The sequence below is a fragment of the Strigops habroptila genome, chromosome 5, assembly GCF_004027225.2.
Source record: "Strigops habroptila isolate Jane chromosome 5, bStrHab1.2.pri, whole genome shotgun sequence".
NCBI classification, from domain to species: Eukaryota; Metazoa; Chordata; class Aves; order Psittaciformes; family Psittacidae; genus Strigops; species Strigops habroptila.
In genome coordinates this window covers 73,868,296-73,888,853 of record NC_044281.2, presented here as the reverse complement: position 1 = coordinate 73,888,853, position 20,558 = coordinate 73,868,296, and the positions used below count along the sequence as shown (strand labels likewise).

At 47.1% G+C, this 20,558-nt stretch overlaps 1 protein-coding gene across 2 annotated transcripts in view; it reads left to right on the top strand.

The window, feature by feature from the left end:
* Positions 1-20,558, top strand: part of AFAP1L2 (actin filament associated protein 1 like 2) — a 71,689-nt gene that overhangs the window by 33,004 nt on the left and 18,127 nt on the right. For both annotated transcript variants that reach the window (XM_030488395.2, XM_030488396.1), the window contains exons 2-5: positions 9,832-9,966; positions 10,487-10,564; positions 15,055-15,146; positions 19,344-19,434. In XM_030488395.2, coding sequence (XP_030344255.1) covers positions 9,832-9,966; positions 10,487-10,564; positions 15,055-15,146; positions 19,344-19,434 — 396 coding nt within the window. The remainder of the gene's footprint in view (positions 1-9,831; positions 9,967-10,486; positions 10,565-15,054; positions 15,147-19,343; positions 19,435-20,558) is intronic.

The following is a 20,558-nucleotide window of genomic DNA, read 5'->3' as shown; positions in this document are numbered from 1 at the left end:
GTGTTGGATTGGAGGTGTGGGAGAGGAAAAAAGGTGGCATCTCTTGAATGTAAGAGTGAGGACATCCTGCACGGTCCTCAGGTCACCTTCTGGCATCCCCATGTGTGTGGGAGGGTGGGTAGGAGCTGTGGCCTCCTGTGGAGGCAGATGTTGGAGCACTGCTGGGAGATAGTCACTGAGTACCAGTGACTCATGGCAGGAGTGGGTTTGTGATTTGACCTCTGGAGCACTGCATAGTCACTCCTAAGCCTTCTCTTTCCACACCTCTTAACCCTGAACTGAAGTTTAGTAAATGTTGGTTTGCTTTGAATCTTCTTGTTAGGAAGGGGAGTGAGTGTTTGTCATTGGTGATGTTTGTAGATCGGGGGATTTTTGGGGAGTGGTGTTTGGGGGGGGTTTTTTGTTCTTATTTTTTGAGTGTATTTGTCTACTGATGAGTGTCAATTTCCAGAAAAAAAATCTCTGGTTTGCACATTGCTGCAGCAACACTGCTCAGCACCTCAGCTGCATGGTGTTCCCTCCTGGTATTTAGGCTCCCAGGTCACCCTGAAGAGGATGGATGAGGACTGTGTGTAATGTTTGGACAAGGAATTGAGCAAGGTTATTAAGAAAGAAATCTAGCAATCAATAACAGTGTTCCTGTAGGCTCTGCCAGCCCACCCGATATACTTCAGGGTACTTTTAAAACCTGTTTTTCCCTTGCACTAGTGCAACAGCCTTGTGTAGTCATTCTGCTTTCCAGCTGTAGGAACGAAGGCCCAGCCCTGGCTGTTGTGGGTGGCATGGCTCGAAGAGCCCTTGCTGCAGAGGAAACAGCAAGGAAAAGACTGGGGGCTCCAGGGCAGTATGTCTGTCTTTCTCTCTGACCCCAGAGCTCTTACTTTTGCTTTCCCTAACATAATTGCTTTCCCCTTCTGTTATGTTTCTATTGTTCGTTGGAGAATGATGCCATTAAATCAACAGAGAATAGTGGGAAAATGCTTTGATATGAGGCCTTCAGAGGGTGTGTGCGTGTGTGTGTGTGTGTGCATGTCTTCTCTTAAAAACAACACAACCCTCTGTGTATCTGGCAGCTTCCTTTAATTTGTGTCTTGCCTGCAAGAGAGAAATCCATCTCCAGACGTTTTTGGCAGTTAACCTCCGTTATTTGTATGAAAGTGGTACAAACTGTGGGGTGTTGTTCGAGGGCTGTCGTTCACAGTCATTGTGATAGTTAATCTCATTAGGACCTTGCATTTTCCTGGTGGTTGTTTTGGGAATGTGGTGTCCAAAGCTTCCTTTTTCCATGGGAAGGAGGGGGTCCTGTAGCTGCTGGTTCTGATAGGTATTAGGGCAGCCATGTGCCCATTGTTCTGTAATACAGAGAGGGATGGAAATGTACTTTCCTCTAGACGTACCCATGCAGACTGATGAACAAGAATGATGCAAAGTCTGGCACAGAGTTTTTACTACAACCATGCTCCTTAACCCAGAGGCCTTGGCAAAGACCTGAGCTGAGGTGCAGGAGCACATGTTGCCACCTTCGTGGAGCAAAGGCCTCATTAAGGCGGAGGAGAACAAGGCTGGGCTTAGCAGGCGGCTGTGGGATGCCTCCTTGCGCTGGGTTCCAGCAGTAGAGCCCCATGTGTTTCTGTCATGTAGGTGAGCTTTTTGCATGTTTCTTTTCCCTGAAAACAGCTGTTCTATTTGATTAGACACCTCTGAGTAGCCCCTTCCTGGATATAGCTGCGCATTACATTAGATAGCAAACAACGGATGTACTTTAAGTTGTGGGTCAGGTGGTCACCAACCCCTGCAGCAAAGGCAACCACATAAGAGTGATGGAGAGGAGAGCAAGACTTCACGAGACAGAAAGAAACCAAAACCAGCCAGCAATTTTACTGAAAACTGAAAGAGTAAGGGGAAAAATAAGCAGAAAGAACTGTGGGGAGAGAAGGGAATAAGTCTTTAGAGGAAATCATGTGTCTGTCACGCCACTACAGTATTCAGCACAGGGGCTTGGCAGCACATGTGATTTCTGCTTTGTGCAATTTAATATTGTTTTTCTCCCCGCTGAGAAGGGAGCCCGCTAGGCCCTGCTCTTGGGAACATTTACCTTAGAGTACCCTCTTAAACAGCCTATCCTGCCTGATTTAGTCCAAATTTTTCTAGTTGACAGCTATCCTGATTTGGGTCAATCCTTACTTACTGTCTTGGCTACTGCGCTGATATTTCTGTTTCTTTAGTTGCTTCCCTGATGTTTTCCTAGCTGGATTCTGTCCCAACAGGCATTCCCATGTTACACAATTGATGTGTGACTTGGTTCTCCACACTGAAGATGCTGCACTTCCCAGGGTGACACTCTGATCAACCCCAAGTCCCAGCATGGTTTTCCATGGCACTTTGTGATAAGTCCCCATTTGCTGATGGTACATGCATCTGAGCAACTAGCTGAGCACAGACCTGCAGCCCATAGCCTAGTAAAGCTTTGGGGATCTTCTGAGTTTGATGGGCTGTCTGCTGACACAGCATGCCACAGAGAAGATGTGTCCAACAAAGTTTTTTGGCACTGTGAGACCTCCAGTGACTCACCAGTTTCTCTGTCATGGGAAGGCTGAGACCCTTTGCAAAGAAAGATGTCACTGTATTACCCCTGAAGTTTCATGCCTATACCCTCTATTGCATATAATAAAGCAACATAGCACTAAAATACAAGATAGCTCAGTAAAAACTCCTTACAACACAATAATTTTCATGTTTTGCTTCTCTTCTCTCTGTTTTTTTTTTTTTTCCTTAATTTTTCTTGGATGCAGTTTCCCACCTTCCAGGAGGGAAGAGAAGCCTGTTGTTTGCTCAGCTAACTGGAAAAAAAGCTTTGTGTGCACTTTCTGCTGCCGTTCTGTTAAAGTTCAGAGTTCCTAGGTTAGAGCTGCTGCTTCTCAATACGGGTCTTGTTCGAGCTTCCAGAGCAGCCCACGCAGAGCTGCTTGGGTTCATCTGCACAGTTCACAGCCCACAGCCAGCGAGACACATTGTTTGCCTCTCTCCTTCCATGATTCATGCTTTGCAACAAAGAGGAGCCTAATGCTCCCAACATGGGTGTGAAGCCAGGCAGTGCTGGATTGTAGGTACATCAATAGAAGCAGTCTGGGTGGGTTTTTTTTCTCTTTCTTCCTTGTGAGCACTCATTATGCCTGGAAATCAGACTGCTTTGTGACAGTGGTCATAACTGTCTGACACTTGCCTGGCTTAATAGGGAAACTATGATACGAGTTCTCCAAGTTCACAGTTTTCTTTATTTTGAAGGATTTTATCTTGTCTCAGGTTTGTTAATTTTGCCTTTTATCTTGTTTAATCTAGCAGTGTTTTTTCAAGGAGGAAGTTCACTGTTTACCAGAAACTTTGGTGGGGGTTTTAATTTCTTTCTGTGCTAAACATGGCACTTCTCATTTTGCTGTGGGGAGATTTCTTTTGCTTGCAAGTATTTATATACTTACAATTATTTTTCTGTGGAAAAAGTTGAGGACTTTCAGCTGGACAACAATGGGCTGGGAATTTTTTTTCCTTTTCCCATGAAAACCCACAAGAAGGAAGGCTGCCCAGTCATTGCAGGTGCAAGTGTGGGAAGTAAAGCCTGGTTTCTGATGATCAAATCCAAGCTGGTAAACTTCACTCTGCACTTCTTTGCTTTTTCCCTGCTAATCACCCTGGGCGAATGCTGGTGGGGTTTCAGGGTGTTGCTTTTCAGAGGAGCAGCCTACTGGGGTTCAGCAGAGGCGGTGCTTATTCCTGATAATGTATTTGGACAAGCTGTTCGCCACATGACCTTTCTTACATTATGTTGCCCATGTGTGCTGAAGCCAGCAGCATCCGGAGCATAACCACTGCAGAAGGGCCGAAGCATTGCTGTACCCTTTGCTTCACTGCTCCTCTGCAACACCCTGAAGCCGGCAGGATGAGGAGGGTTGCTTTGCTTGAGAAAGGATCCGCTCTGCTGGTTTGGAAGGTGGCCCCGTGTAGGGGTCATCCAGCTGTTACAGCTGTTGCCATCCACACATCTGCCTTTTCTCACAGCTGGGGAGAATGGCCTTCTCTAGCTGTCATCGTGGGTGACTTTTCCCACTTGCAAAGGCCGACTGTTACTGTAAGACTCCAAATGAGCCAAGGAGGCCTGGGCTGGGTCCTCCTGCTCTGCTGACAGCACCCGCTATTCAGCAGCCTGAATGCTGTCTCTGTACCCGCCTGTCCTCTCTGCACACTCATCAGCTGCCCTATTGATTTTATGCAGTGAAGGGAAAAAGAAACCAGGGCAAGAAAGGAACTGCTTTCTGCCAAAGCAGCCTCTGGGGAATCCTAGTGCTGCCAGCCAGGGCTGGCCAGCGGGAAATGGGAGCTGAAAGCCTGCCTTGGGATGTACTGCACCAAGGAGGCAGTCGGGGATATGCGGGTACCTCAGTGCCCCTCAGGAGCCTCTCTGCTCCTGCAGCCTGATGCATGCATGAATCACGATGCTGGCATCAGTTCCACTATCTCTGGATTTCCGAAGGGTTTTGAAGAAAAAATCTTGGCTGCAGGTATTTACTGGGTGCCTGGATCTGTGCTCTTAGCCAGCTGCTTAGCCCAGCCCCTTCCAGGAGGGGTGAAGCCAAAAGTACCAAACCCAGAACCTGCTTTCAACAGGAGGGTGGGAAGTCTCCCAGCACTTCAGGATCCAAGGAAGGGTGGTTTGGGAGTGAGATCTGCAGGCTGGGACACAGGAAAGCTAGGTTGTATTCCTGATCTGCAGGAGAATGCACCCATACTCTTGGACAAATCGCTTAATCTCTCTATGCCTTAGTTTCCTGTTAGCAAATGATACTCCTTATCTTTCACCTCTCAGTAGAGGAAAGAGTTTGTCTTTCAGTATGTATCTTATTACAGTTCTTTGTCCGGTGGCTGGGGCCCTTCTACCTTAGTAAAATAAATAATTGAATTTAGATTAAATGATCTAATATAATCCTGCCCAGCGGTTACTAAAACACTTGAATGAAAGTTCATTCTGAGCCTGTCTTTCCATTTCCTCATAAGGCCAAGGCATGAAGTAATTAGATGTAGACATAGGTTGTTATTGTAGCACAATGACAAAGATCAGTGGTTATTGGTAGAAATGGCTTTTATAATCTAGTTTAATGGTCATTTACCTTTCAGTGACCTTGGTGTCAGGCAAAATTGGCAGCTCTTTTGCAAGGAATGTGCTTCCTCAATGGGGGCTTTGCAAGCTGCTGCATTTTTGGCTCTAGCTTCCCATGAACTAGGATAGACACTGCTGCAATGCAAGAGAGTCTCTGTCTGCAAAGAAAGGCCATAGACTCCTGCCAAAAGAAGCCCTTTTCATTGCTGTCCTACTGCTACTGAATTGCCCTTGAAACAGAGCAGTCGTGTTTCAAGCAATTCTTTGCTTATTGCTGCGACCAAAGTCGCAACCTTCAGACAGAGAGAGTCTGCTGTGGTCAGAGGGATGCCCAGGAGTTGCTGTGGAAAGAGTTGCATTGTCTTGGAGTAAAAGAAGGAAGAACATCTCTCACCATCCAGTTAAGTGCATGCAAGAGGAGCTGATAGTGCTTTTTGTAAGCCCACCCTGTGAGTCCTTATTACATCAGTAAAGATGTGGCATTTCTGTATGCTTTAAAGTTCAATCCTTTCAGAGATGATTATCTACTCACTGCAGGTGCAAATCAGTCAAGTTTTCCATTGACTATGATGCTCCTACACCTCTCTCCATAGTGTGTTGTGAAATCCTTGTGGGTTGTATCTGGTGACTGATGCCTGTACCCATGAAGAAGAGCAGCATGATATGAGCTGTGCTGTGATATCTAATGGTACCCCATATCTGTAGCCATGCTTTGTGAGAAGATGGAGTAGGCTGGGTTCAGTAGAGGTATTCACAGTGACTTTGGCTAAGTCTCTTAGTTCTTCTGGGCCAATCTTAACCTTAGAGGTAATCTCCTGTTTTCCATGAAGTAAGTTGCATTTTTGCTAGCCCTATGGAGGTATTTATTTGAGATGGTGCTGGAAAGATTACTGGAGTGACACTGTACTTGGGGGTTCACAAAGTAGTGCGTTAGAGTTGAGAAGATAATGTAGCTGTGGAAGGTTTCTCAAAAGCATCTCTGAGAACTGCACTGGCTTCTGACTTAGGCTTCTGTCTACTTCTGATCTCTCATTCTGCTGCTCATAGCCATTTGATTTTGCAAACAAGTTCCTTGTACCTGTAACTATCACCCTGCAGAGCAAACCAAGAGCTACAGGAATCGTCTCTTCATATGATCTCATTTCTAAACTGCTAAGATAATGAGACATGTTTGTTTCAGGCTGCTTTGGATATCCACCACACTGGTTTTACCATGAGCGTGTTCAGTACATCATCAGCACAACGTTAACAGGTTTCCAGCATTCAAAATCCTGAGATGGTTTGATGTACCTAAGCTCTCAAATGTCTTTAAGCCCTGTTGACCTGCTGGGACCTGCTGCCATACTTGCTTGCACAGAGGATCTTACAGACTCTCACTGTGTCAATTCTTCTTACTTCTCACATTCATATCAGCTTGTTCGTCTTCTGATATAAGAGAATGAATGGTCACATTCATTTCGATGGCAGTTTATTTTTGCAGGTATCAGGTTTGGATTGGGAATGTCCAGCTGAGATCAAAGAGACGCTTGCATAGAAGCAGATGGTTTGTTTATATGCTGTTTCTTGCTGAAGAAGAGCAAAATGAATCTCTCAAGTCCCTGAAGTCTGAATCCATTGAAGTCTGACAGAGTCTTTCCTCTGACCTCTGTGGCCTCAGGATCACATCCTAAATGAGTTGCTTTGAGTCACTAGAGGCCTGAATTCAGATTTGGTGGGCTGGAAAATGTAACCTACTGTATGGGCTGTGCTGTTCATAAGCGCACAGCCCTGTGTGTGTGTTAGCTGTGGATGCTTGGGAGAAGAATAAAGTCATTTTCTGTAGCTGTGGGGGTGGAGGAGGGAATGGGAATTATACCCCCTTAATTATGCCCCCTTTCCTGCGAACCCCATGTTGTGACATCTACGTGGGCACTTGCTGGAGCTGACCTGCTTCAGATACCAATTACATTCATTTTTTTTAATGCATGGAAAATTTTAAGTCACTGGTTTGGGTTGGAAAGGACCTTAAAGCTCTTCCAGTTTCAACCTCTGTTCCAGGCAGGGACACCTTCCACTAGAGCAGGTTGCTCCAAGCCCCTGTGTCCAACCTGGCCTTGAACACTGCCAGGGATGGGGCAGCCACAGCTTCTCTGGGCACCCTGTGCCAGTGCCTCAGCACCCTCACAGGGAAGAACTTGTCCTAATGTCTAGTCTCAATCTCCCCTCTGGCAGGTTAAAGCCATTCCCCTTGGCCTGTCCCTACAGGCCCTTGTCCAAAGCCCCTCTTCGGGTTTCTTGTAGCCCCTTTAGGCACTGGAGCTGCTCTATGGTCTCTCTTTAAGGAGCCTCCTCTTCTCGAGGCTGAACCAGCCCAGCTCTCTCAGCCTGGCTCCCGAGCAGAGCTGCTCCAGCCCTCGCAGCATCTCCGTGGCCTCCTCTGGCCTCACTCCAACAGCTCCACGTCCGTCTGGTGTTGCTGCCCCAGAGCTGAACACAAGACTGCAGGGGGGTCTCACAAGAGTGGAGTAGAGGGGGAGAGTCCTCTCCCTCGACCTGCTGGTCACGCTCCTTTTGATGCAGTGCAGGACACGGTTGGTTTCTGGGCTGCAAGTACACACTGATGGTTCATGTTGAGCTTCTCGCCAACCAACGCCCCAACAGCTACATTCTTCTGATACCATCCCTGACATACAAATGTCCTGTCCATCAGGCCTGACCAGCAGGAACTGACCTCAATTTGAATTTTCTGAGGTGGGCCCCTGAAGCAGATGAGTGAGTACAGCAAGGCTGTTATTTACTCCAGTGGAGCTTCCTTAAACTTGGAAGCACCAGGGACCTTGAAGCTTGAGAGAAGCTGGTTATGAGAGGGTTTGACACCACATGCTCCCAGTTCATTGTTTAATGATTATCAATGATGTCTAATATTCTTGTCAACAAATAGTACCAATTTCCTTATAGTTTATGAAAAAAGCTGTTGTTTTTTGAAGTGATTCTTGCTTTCTCTGAGCAAAAAAGCAGCTAGCAAAAACATTCAAGTTAATTCAGCATGATACAGTCATTTTCTGTTCTCTACTTGTTCTAAATCAGACCAGATGAGAATTAGTTGGGTGTAGAGGGTATAAAATGAAGCGTAAGGAGCTGCTACTTCGTAGGTTCCTCTTGAGCCATTATTGATTGATTTGGAGTCATTAGAGTGTTCTACAGTTAGGCTAGTGAAGATTAATACAGTTTGAGAGCAGTAGCCTGGTTTTCAGTCAATGGCTAGCAGCATAAACCTTTACAGTATAGGTTTTGCTTTATTTATTAATCTTCTAACATGTATTCACCTGAGGAAGGGTCACCTGGTGGCTAAAGATGGGGAAGTAAGAAGGCGATGGCTTTCTCCTGCTTTTAAACAAATGTTGTTTGTGACCTTGGAGGTGGTAGCACTTAAACCATGCATGCTTCAGACGCGTTGCACTGTGAAACCAAACTGTTAACACCTTTCTAGTTCATTGATGTGAACTGTGACTCACAGGGGTACCACGGGAACACACATCATGGAAATGCTGTAAGTGAAGGGAGTGGAGCATTGCCCCACTTTATTTGTCCATGTGCCATGTTCCTTGGTGGTGTGCTGAGGAGTCACAGCCTAGTTTGCAGCCTGGCAGTGGCAAACCCATTTCCCCTGCAGCTCCTTAGCATCAGGGAGCGATGGAGTGGGGAAGCAGGGGTGCCTCCAAAGGGGAGGAACAGCCCTGGCTGGGGTTTCCATGCTTTTCCCACATGCCGTCATTCGTGCACAGCGCTTCCTCTCTCCACATAATACTCTGTTATTTCCTCCCTGGAACTGGCTCCTGCCACTGCTGCTAATTAGCCCATGATAAACTTCAGTGTGAACAAAAGCAAGCAATTAAACGTCTGTTGCTTCAGTGTGAGCCCTGTCAGAGGGGTGATTTGTTGGTGGCAGAGCTGAGTAGCACCTCCTCAGGAGGAAAACAAACCTATTAGCCTGGCTTAGCCTCTGCCCGTGCTGGGGAGTGGCTTAATGTGGGTATGCGGGGATGTCTTTGGTAGGGCAGGTTTTCCTGAGGTTGTTTGAGATGTTGCTCAGTCTTGGGTCTGCAGTTCCACATGGTACAATGATCTTTGTGGTCATGACCCAAGCAAGATGGCTTGAGAAGTTACTGAATTGTGATTTATGCATGTGGGGGTTTTGAGGTGGGTTTTTTGTCTCTTTTTAGGAAACACACATAAACATTTTCAAATCATCACAGACAGGAAAATAAGGAGGAGGCTTGGAAAGAGGAAGGAAAAAGCAGGGTCTTTGGTAGATCCCAATCCAAATGGGGTTTGAATACTTGCTGGGGCTCAAGATGCCAGTATCAAGATCTTGCTAGCTGTTTTTGTGTAATCTCAGCCCCAGTACGCAAAATCCCTCCAGGCTTTCCCACCTTGAGCAAAAAATCCTATCAGAAGAAGAATAGGTAAATACACAGGATTTTACTGATGTATGAACAGACTAAGGGAAATTAGAAGCTTTTTGGGTTTGGGACCCCCTTTCTTTTCAAAACTAGAGGCATGATTCAAGCTGTAAAATGAAATACGGATTATTCCTGCACAGAAAAACACAAAGTGTCTTGGAAAATACAGCATTAGTGTATGTCCTCTTTTGACGTGCCACCCAACTGCTTTGCCAACCATTATCTCTGTTGCTGTTGTAGCTCTCGAGCAGCTGCTCGCAGAACTGGAAGATTTTCTGCGGATCCTGGACAAGGAGAGCTTGAGCAGCACTGCCGTCCTGAAGAAGAGCTTCCTCTCCGACCTGCTGCGGGTCTACACCAAGTCCAGTGGTACAGGCAAGGAACACCAAGGACAGGGTGGTGGGCTCGTGGGAATTGTTGCAGGGTCCTGAAGCAACGTTTTCTTGGAGGCTGGTGGGAAAGGGAGACATGAAAATTAGAAGGAGAAAATTAAAAGGAGATTGTTTTTGCAGTGACCTCTAATTGTTTATGTAAAATTATTATAGTTATGTATCCAGCTTTACCAGCAAAGGATTCCCAAGATTCCTGATCCTTTCTGTTTTTCTTATTAAAACTTAAGTTTATTTAATCCACTTTATAAGATACACAGGATGTACTCTTTGGCCAAGTTAATGTTTAAGTAGAAATTTTAACTTACGGAATTTCCTGACTGTAAAGCGTTTAATTTTTCTGCTTTTTATTATTGCTTGGGGTTTTTTTTCTGCACATTGCCTCAACAACATGCTCTCCCCAAGTGTACTCAGCAGAGACACATTTTACATCTGTCTTTATGGAAAAGCTTAGCAATGTGGAAGCAGCGGGTGGGTAAAGAGCTCACTTTTCTCTCTGGTTGCAGGTGGCGATGAGGAGTATATTTATATGAACAAAGTGACCATCCATAAACAGCAGGGTGACCAGGAGAAGCAAGACAAAGGTAGGGAGATGAAGATTAATGGTTGCATCATGACTAATGGGGGTGACGAAGGCACACGTGGTTAGAGTCTTGCTTTACTGATGAGGATCCCTCTGTCAGCTCTGAGGGTTGAGGCAGTTGATGGTGTGAAAGGACTGCCATTTTCATAACATTCCTTTAGAAATAGTGGTCCTTGCCAACACTGTGAGGTTATTCCTGGAAGTAGCACTTTGGAGGGCATTATTTTGGGATAAAAATGTTGCCTTCTAAGGCTTGAAGCTCCAGTGCCTGAAGTATTTAAGGAAGCCCTCATGTTTCCTTTGGCCACAAAACAAGTCTCTTCACCTCTCCGAGACCTTGAAAGCATGTGTCTTCTTTAGTGTATTGCTCTGTGCTAGCCCAGAGGGTCTGTGTTGTTGCAACCTTGCAAGGCTGGTTCCTTCACCATCTGCATGGTCAGAGCACCCTCATCTCCTGGGGATGTGAGAGCTCTGCAGTGTACAAGCCAGGAAATTAATCCTAGATAAAACATTGACTTCGGATTTCCCAGGTTTTGAATTTGTAACATGGCAAAGAACATAATTGTCTAAAAATGTTCTTGCTCTTTGAAGTTCACTATGAAAGCTGTTTCTGATAGTAGCATAGAGTGAGATTATTAGCAACACACACCTCCTTAATACACACCTAGTCTTGAGGCTGACTATACCCCAAAGTTTCCAATCCAAATGGATGAGACAAGAGGATGCATCAGTGCTGTTGACATGCTGGTCCTGCAGTAGTTGGGATAGCTCCACTTCCAGAGGGGTTTGGTTTAATTGTTTTGTGGTGGGTTTTTTGTTTGCTTTGACTTTTAAACTACCTGCAGCTGAATTCAGGTGAACTTCAACTACCCCTGAGGACAGAATGTCCTCCCAGATGATGTGCATCCCCAGTGTGGCCAATGATGGGGCCCTCTGGGCGATGCTGCAATGCTGTGTAACAGGACTGCACAGCCTTCCGGTAGCTCCAGCAGCTGAGCAGCAACAGAAACATCTCTTTATACAAGTTCTCATTTGGGTGGATAAAATAAGGCTTGCACCGATCCACCGTGCTGGAACATGGAGACAAATTTCAGACAATTTATTTTTAGAGTTGGCTCTTTTATTTCAGACTTTTCCCTATCAAGGCCATGAGCCTACCCACCCAGTCACTCCCTGCGGGACTTGGCACTTCTCTCTTTCTCCATTTTCAACAACCTCCCTATTCCAAGTAAAACTTCTGAGTTACTTGGAAACGCTGAAGTCAGTGAGACACATGTATGGATCTTAGCCATAGCTGCAGCTGGATGTACAGCCCTGATCCCACCTCTGTAACGGGATGGAGAGGTCTGTGCTGTCTGGTCATTGGTGGGACCTGCAGGTTTGGGTTTAGCAGATGAAGGGGGCCTAGTACCCACTGGTGCTGGGGGGTGTGATATGGATCTCCCAGTGATTATGCAGTTCTCTTTAGCCTATTTATCTACTACTGCTCTCTGTACTTTGTTTCACCAAAAGCCTTTGATGGGATGTGGTGACCACACTTGTGGCTGAGGCCAACGAGACCTCTTGTGCCCTGCAGGGTTTCTTCACCACCATAGCCATGCTGAAGTGTGCTCTAGCAGAGCAGGGTGAAGTGCTTTCCAAGTGATAATACATGAGCTCTAAAAGTCCCCCCTCAAAACCTTAAAACATGCTATTTCCACAAAAAATATATTTCACTGCTCACTGTATCTGCTTCCAATTTCATTGGTAAGGATTTAAGCTGAAGAGTACACTGCTTTTGAGATGCCTTCTTATGGCACAGTAATTGACTTCACTGCAGCGAGTGATGAAGGTGCCATCATTACTTGATCTCACTTACTTGAGAAACACATCAAGTCTCTAACCTGCAAGTCCACGGGGCTCCTTAGTGAGCCAAATTCCATCTCCTGGAAGTCAGCACAGAGGGATCGAGATGCAGGAGTAATCCACAGCTCCTGGTGCTGTGGTCCTCTTAGCCCAAATACCAGGAGACATTCACTTTTACAAAGAACAGAAAGCACAGATAATTAACAGCTAGTACAGATGCAAATTTTGACAGACTTTTGGCTGTTTTTTCTTCTTCCTTCCCTCTTGTAAATTGTCTCCAAATACCAGGTTTTAGAGAGACATCTTTATCAGAAGACACCTGTGAAGTGTTAGTGCTTGTCTAGGAAAAAAATAAGCCTTTTCTCCTACCCCGGTAAGTCTGTTGTTTGTGGTGCTGCTGTGTGTAGCAGGAGAAGGAAGGGTATACAGCACATGCTGTGTGGACTTTCCATACAGAAAGCATGCATTAGCTGCCCTCTGCAACCTCCAAACAGTAAAGCCCTTAACATCTCCCATAGGTCTTGTCAGGACAGGATGAAGGTTAAAGGGGGGTTTCTTCTTGCATAGAGCCTGGAAAGCAAAGCTCTATCATATCGCACTCAGCTCCTCAGTTGGAGTACACGGGCACGAGCCCATGGAGGTGGGCAGGTTTCCAGTAGGGTGAGGACCGAAGCTGTGGTCTCCATCCCATGCTCCAAGGTTGATGGGAGGAGGAGGAACTGCTGGTACAGAAATCAAACAGCATTTTCCTGGCACTGTGGTTCAGTGGGATGATTGCTAGGTTTGCTGGAGAAGTCCAGAAACAGATGGCCACCACTTGTGAAGGGTTTGGCAGTGGTTTTTGCTGCTGCAATGACTTCTCTTCTATGGAGCTGAGCATGAGAGGTTCTGCCTGATGCAGGAGGATGAGTTGGCCCGTGTTTCTCTCTGCTGAAGAGGCCCCTATAAAATGTTCCCTCTGCGGACAAGTGTGAATGCAGAGATAATGCCCTCTTGGAGAGTAGCCTACTGGGGCTTTAGGAAATCTCAACCTTGTTTCTGGTGTTTCCAAATCTACTAATGGCCTCAGCAGCTGCTGTTGATGGAAGATGTACGCCTTGAGGATTCCATCTCTTTGTTTCTTTACAGAAAAGGCCAACCTCCAAAAGCAACCTGTAGATATGACTCTGGTAGTATAATCAATGGGGTATTTTGGTAGGTGGATGTCTCCATGATCAATCTGTCATAGCCTCATCTGCTTACTCTGAACCTTACGAGACGTATCCAGCACCCCTACTTTGTGGAGTGCAAACAGTTGCTTAGAGTTGGTGCCTGTTGATCCATGGATCTCCATGTCCTCCTGATGTACTGAAGTTACCTAGTGGTGGTGACCAGGAGCAGTCAAAGGAAGTAGTTTGCCACAAAAGATGTGTTTTGGGCTCTTGCGCCATCAGGCCAGGAGCTGGCTGCAGCCTGGCGGGGCAGAGCTGTCATTGTGGCTTCCGAGCCCCAGACGTGAACAAAGTAATGTGGTTTCCAGCTTCTATTTTTAAAGCCCAGAAATATGCAGCAAAGTTCCTGCCCGTGTCTTCTGAGTGCAGTGCTAACCACTGCCGGGCACTGCTCAATTCCTTGGTGGTTTCTGTGTGTGCCCAAGGAATGTGGCTGGAGCATCAGCAGGTGACTAAGGGAGCTGGAGCATTGACTTGCTGCTGATTATGGACTTAATTCCTAAACTAACCTACTAGACTTACAATATCTGGGTACTTCTCCCAAAATATTTGGCAAGAGACACTCTGTAAAGGGGGACTTCCCCTCTGCACGGTGTAATGCCTTCCAAGTCCCTCATTTTTCAACTATTTGTGCCTTGCTCCCACTTGTTCCTGAGCATTGCTGCATTGCGCTATCTTGGAGGTCGTGGGATTTGGGCACTTGTTTGAGGCCACCCAGGAATTGTGTGGTGGGGGCAGAAGGACAGAACACAAGTTTTCTGAGCCCTCAATATACCCTTCAGCTACTGAATCACTGCTGGTTCAGCTGCGTGGAAAATCTGACTTTCCAGAGGCAGACACGGGTCGCCTGGAGCTATTCTGCTGCCATATGCCCTTTCACATGTTTGGCCTGGGCTCCTTCAAGAGCAACTCTTCCTTCAGTAGTGATTAAATCACTGTTCTTGGCTGGCTTTGATGAGCCGTTGTGCAGCTCAGCTAGGCAGCAACCTTTGCAGTTTGGTATGGGAGCAGGGTGATATTAGCTCCAGTTCTCTGGAAAGGCAGCAGAGATGGGCACAGCTGCTGTTCTGTCTGCTTGCAGCAGCAAGGATCAGAGCTAGTAACTGCTAAAGTGATGTGGATTTCCAGACACTGTGTAGTATTTGCCCATGCTGCTTCTTAAGACCCTTTAAAGTTTCAGCAGGGGGTCTGGGCTTCACAGTTTTACCTCCAGAAGGAAAACCATGCTCTAAAAACATAGGCCAACTCTTTTGCTGGGTTTCCGAGGGCCACGTTCCTGGGTATGGCCTGAAATGACACAGTGGCCCTGCAGCTCTGTAATTGTCACTGCTTCCTACCCAAATAGCACCTCCCTGTTCTTGCACAGGCCTGGGTAGCAAGGGCTCTGCTGGGAAATGCCACATGTTGTCAATATAATTGTGTTTCTGGCTTGCAGCATTGGACCGGAGGAACTCCTTGACCAATGGAGACTCAGGACTGCATTCATCCCCTCCTCAGAAGAGCCTGCCAGACCTCCCCCCTCCAAAGGTATGTTTGGAAAACCCTTTGCTTTTCACTGCCCAGCCCTCAGCCCCAGGATCTGAACCCCTTGAAGCATTACTTTCAGGTTATGTACTGCGCAGCATGGCTAAATGGAGAGACCTCTGCCCACAGATGTTAGTAATGGGAATGGTCCTGGGGAGCCTTTATTTATAATAAAATAAATAAAAATATAAAGTATTTTTATAATTTAAATTTTATAATTTTGAAATAACAATTTTATTAGTATTTTTAAAACAATGAAATATTCAACCCTTATTCAAAAACACTCCTCAGTATATGGGTTTCCAGCTGTACCTTTTGTCTTCATGAACGCTGCAGTCAGGATGCGGTTGGCTCAGGCAGGGTGACTGTGCTCCAGGGTGGCTGGGCAACCAGGAACCCCTGTGGTTCCCAAAGCCTGTGCACAGATGGAGCAAGCAGCTGCGGGAGCCTTGGGCTTCCCATGCATGTGCAGGAGCACTGTGCAAAGTGGGCTCTGTTCCCTGCCAGGGAAACCTGCACACATCCCATGGCAATCCGGGCTCAGAGAAGGAAGAGAATAGAGGTTTTCACAGAAACAAAGGTGATGAAGCTTTGGAAATCTCCCCCAAGTTGTAAAGCAGCTGTGCCTGGGCTGGTGATATGAGCTTATACAAGCCAGAAGTCCTTCAGCTTTGGGATGGTGGTGCAATTCCCAGGCAGCACCAGGATCTCTCAATCCTGAGCAGTTTGGCCATTAGCAGAGAAGATCAGGTTTGCTTCCAGTTGAAGCGCCTGCTGTTCAGTGTGCATGGGTGACTGTGCCGGGTGTTCTGCTGGCCCATAGATCTGCGAGGAGGAGTCACTGGCACTGTACGTTTTTCCGGAGGGCAGCTCTAAATCTAGCCAAGGTCCAGCTCAACACTATCAGCTTCCAGTGGGATTTTGTCTTTGTGCCAGCATGGCTGTCCTAGAGAGACACGGGTCATCCTCAAGACCGCGGATGTTGCTGCTCAGTAGTTGATCTGACGTGGGAATCGCTGTAGCTGGGATTTCAGGATGTGAAAGGAAAGAAGAGCAGGGAGTTTGCATGAGGAGGAGGGGGAGGCATGAAGGAGGACAGGGTGGTGCATCCATCAACCGTAGAGGAGGTTCTGCTGCTTTCCCAGGAAGCAGGATATAGGGTGAAGCCCCAGGACTTCTGCCTAGAGGGCTGTGTGGCTCAGCTGCAGTTAGCTGGGAAAATGAGGGAGTAGGATAGGATGCAGCCGATGAACCCTTGGACACAGTGTGGTTGCCTGCTGGGAGCTGCTCCAGCCCAGGGGGGGCTCTGCCCACACAGACAGCTGGGATACAGCCCTGGAGCTGGAGTTGCCTGGGAGCAGCAACCGGAGCAGGAATTGCTGCTTGGTTTTGGGTTTCTTAAAGTTGGAGGGGATGGTGGCTGTGGCAGTGAGGTGGGCAGGAGGGCGGCAGAAGCAGCAGATGAGTGTCCCCAGGGCATCTGTGCTGGTGCTTGGTCCAGCCCATCTTTCTGATAGGGAAATCAGGAAGTTAAGTGAGGGAATTAGGAAAACAACAATCTTTGATTTTAGGTGAGAAGGGTACCTAAGCCATCCATCTTCTCCCAGGCCTGAGCTGGGAAATATCTTCTCCCTCCTGCTTTTACCACTGGAGCCAACTTCCTTTGGATAAAGCAATCAAGTACCTCCTCACTGTGAGCATCTGAGTGTCAGTGACTGTTAGCAGGAGAGATATCTGAGCATACTTCAAGGAGTGGGGCTGGGGAGAACTTGATGGAGAGGGAGCACACCTCCTTACACAGAAATGGGCAGGTTAGGATAGGACTATAGCTCAGAATATATCTGGTTTAGCTCTTGGAGTTTTCTGTGGTTTAGTGATGTTAAGGCTGTGGTGTTGCTCTACACTTGCTTTTCGAGAAATGCTCAGGAGAAATGTGGTGATAAAGCTCGGCACAGCAGATTGTCCCTGACATTCACTGACACCAACAGTCAATGGACAACCCAAGAGGGGTGGCCCAGCTGGATCCCACTAATTTCTTTGGATTTGTCCCAACGCAACCTTTAAACAATGGGTCCTGCAGGCTGTAGCTGAGACACTGGTGACCTTTTCTCTGTGGTAGCCCTGGCAGCTCTGCCTCTTTCCACAGCCGTCCACTGAGAAAGTCACACGCTGCTGATGCAGATGCCCAAGATGGTTTTATTTGCATGCTCTATTGTGCTGCGATGGAACAGGCAAATGTTCTGCAAGAGCCAGCCTGGGTTAAATAGCCCCGTGTATACTTTTGGACTTAAGCTAGAGACAAAACAACTCCACGCCTTTAGGGAAAGAGAGGATTAAAAAAATAGCTTCTGGGGCAGCTGAGGTGCAGTCCCACCTAGTCCCTGTTGGCTTCCATTGTCTGTAGGAAACAAAATGGAGCAGCTCCTGCCCCTTCCATCCTTCCCTGACATTTGTGGGATGATGTCAAATAAACCCACAGCGTTTCTTTGTGTAGGCAATTTGTTTATGGTTGCGGCACAATGTGAGCTGGATACACACAGGAGGCCACCACAGATGGCTATTGCAGACACATTCCCTGGCCAGGGAAGGGATTAAGTCAAGCTTTGGAGTGGCTGGGTTTGTTTTGCTTTAATTTAACACATTAGAACAAGTTCCTAAACCTTTAAGTGTTTGGAGGCAAGTGTTTTCCGGCAGCGCGTCCTGTATGGCTCTGGAAAGCAAGCTCAGAGCCTGCTCACACATCTGGCAGGCCCGCGCAGGAAGGAGTTTCCATCCAAGGCACTTGAGAAGTCTGTGAGGTTGGCAGAGCCACGGGCAGCTCGCCCATGTGGGGGCAGAGACGCGTGGCTTTGGTACCTACTTAGCTCCCACAGGCTCAGTGGCATCCCGCTCCATGGGCAGTTGCTGGCCACAAAATCTTTTCCTTCAAAGCTTCCTTTCTGCTTCTGGGTAGCAGTACCTGTTGGTGGGAATACCCTGGGCAGGGTGGGCAGCTTTGAACCTGCATTTGATGATTCTGGCGTGACCTGCAAAGGGACTGACCTTGCCTTAGACTGCTCTGCAGTGCTGGTGCCCAGCTGGACCCTCTTCAGCAGGCCACCGGGGTAATCATGAAGGCATGAAGGACCGTGTGTGATCCATAACCTTCAATATTGCTGTCTCTGAAGAGAGAGACCTGCTCTTCTGCCTTGTCCTCCTGGGAGGAGTAAATGGGGCTTTAGCCCTACATGCACTGAAATCCCATCCAGGATTTGCACAGAAGCCAGTGGAAGCATTGAGAGCCAGAGGAGCATAGCAATGCCAGATGACTGGGCTGGTTTGACCTAGGCGAGGAGAGGGGGCACCTCACTGTGAACAGAGGGACACTACTGTTGGGTCATGATGGGAGATGGGATGCCATGTATTTTGGGAAGAGCTTAGGCTGTGCACTCATCTTGCTGTGATCTCCAGCTCTGCTGTCTCATGTTCAGCAGCTATGTGAATTACTTGGAAAGTAAAAAGCTTGTTTCTTAGCTCTCCTTCCTTTCTTCTTCTTTCTCATGTGTTGGTATTTCTAAAGGATCAAGGCCCTGTTTTTCCTGCCAGCCCTTGCTTGTGTTTAGGGAGGGGTTTGGCAGACACCACAGGGATTTTCCAGCACTTGGACTCTTTTCAAAGGCCTATTTTCCATCAGTGTTGTTTATCCGTTTCCTTCATTTTTTGCTCAGAGCACAATTAAAGATGCCTGATAGAGTTCCTGAAGCAGAGGGGTTTAGCAGTTGATTTGCTATCAGTCAGAGACTTGGAGACATGACCAACGACCGCTCAGGCTACACTTTTCTATGTGAAGCCAGGATTGCATCAAATGTCCACTCTTCTAGTTCTCTGTTCAGATAATCTGTAGCACAGAGGATCATCCCCAGTTACGATGAGCAACTTAGAGGGGGTTGGTGCAACAGGCAGAAGTCCCAGTTCATGGTAAGGCAAATGGGTTGCAATTGTTGCTTTTGTGGAAACCTGCGAGTTGATCTTACCAGAGCTTTCAGCAGTATTAAAGAACATAACATTTATGACACAATTATACAGTAGTTTCAAAGAACAGTTTATATGAAAATCCTGGTGTACATGTCTAAAAGATCTCATCCGCCAAAGGATGCCCCATTGTTTTCAAGGATCTGTTTTTACCTTAAATCATGCTGCTTTTATTTATTGCTTCTGCAGATTCCTGAAACAAAACAACCTCCGGTCCCCAAGATTGAATCCCCAGAGGGATATTATGAAGAGGCTGAGCCGTACGATGTCTCTGTAAATGGTATATCACAGCTAACTCTCTGGGGGGGCTCATGTGGGACGTGGAGGACTTGAGGTTTATGAGAATGAGTAAATGAAAGCATGGACATTTCTTACAGCTTGTGTGGGAAATCTGTTTTCTGATACTGGTCACACTTGATATTACAGATCTAATGCTAGTTGGAAAGAAAAGGCAACTGAATTACTGTAGAGATAAGTAGTATGTCTGGGTTAATAGAATGTCACTGTAAAACATTATAAACCATTGTGGGTTCTCTTTGTTTTCATGGTTTTCTGGCAGATAGGCTGCAGCCAAACACAGGTTTCTGTTCAGGAGTGAGTGGTGAAGCTGTGGTGGCTTGCATTTGTGTCCTGGTTCTCTAATTGTCCCTTTGGGGCTCAAAATCCATGCCTCTGTTGGTCTGTTAGATGTTTGTATAATTGGCTATTTATTCAGCTCTGTCTCTTGTGGCAGTTTAACTATCTGTAAACCTGATCAGGAAGCCAACTTCACATGAGGGGACAGTGTATGGGCTCTCTCTGCACACACTCGGTTGCTGCCCGGGTTGGCACCTCTCAGCAATGTCCTCAGCAGTGTCACGATCCCTATGGGAATCCCTATGGGCTCCCAAGCCCTTCAGAAGCAGACTGCAGCACATAGACTGAGCTCCCAGATTCTCATGTTTTTAAGCTGTATTCCTGCATCCTTCTTTTGGCAAACGCCCTTAGTGAGAGATTACCTTCCTTTGATCTGATAGCAGAGCTGATCTTGTCATCGCTTTGTAATCCATTTAAGACCAAGTGAGACAGATTATATTGCTCTGCTGCAGAAGCAGGTCTCTGCTCATCAGCCTTGAGCGCAGTGAGTGGAGTGTAATGTTTTTCTTCACTATGAGGGTGCTGAGGCTCTGGCACAGGTTGCCCAGAGAAGCTGTGGCTGCCCCATCCCTGGCAGTGCTTAAGACCAGGTTGGACGACAGGGCTTGGAGCAACCTGCTCTAGTGGAAGGTGTCCCTGCCCGTGGCAGAGGGTTGTGGAACTGGATGAGCTTTAAGGTCCCTTCCAACCCAAACCATTCTGTGATTCCATGACATGAGTGGCACGGGGCAGAGCTGAGCAAGGAGATCCAAGGCAAGTAAAGAAGCG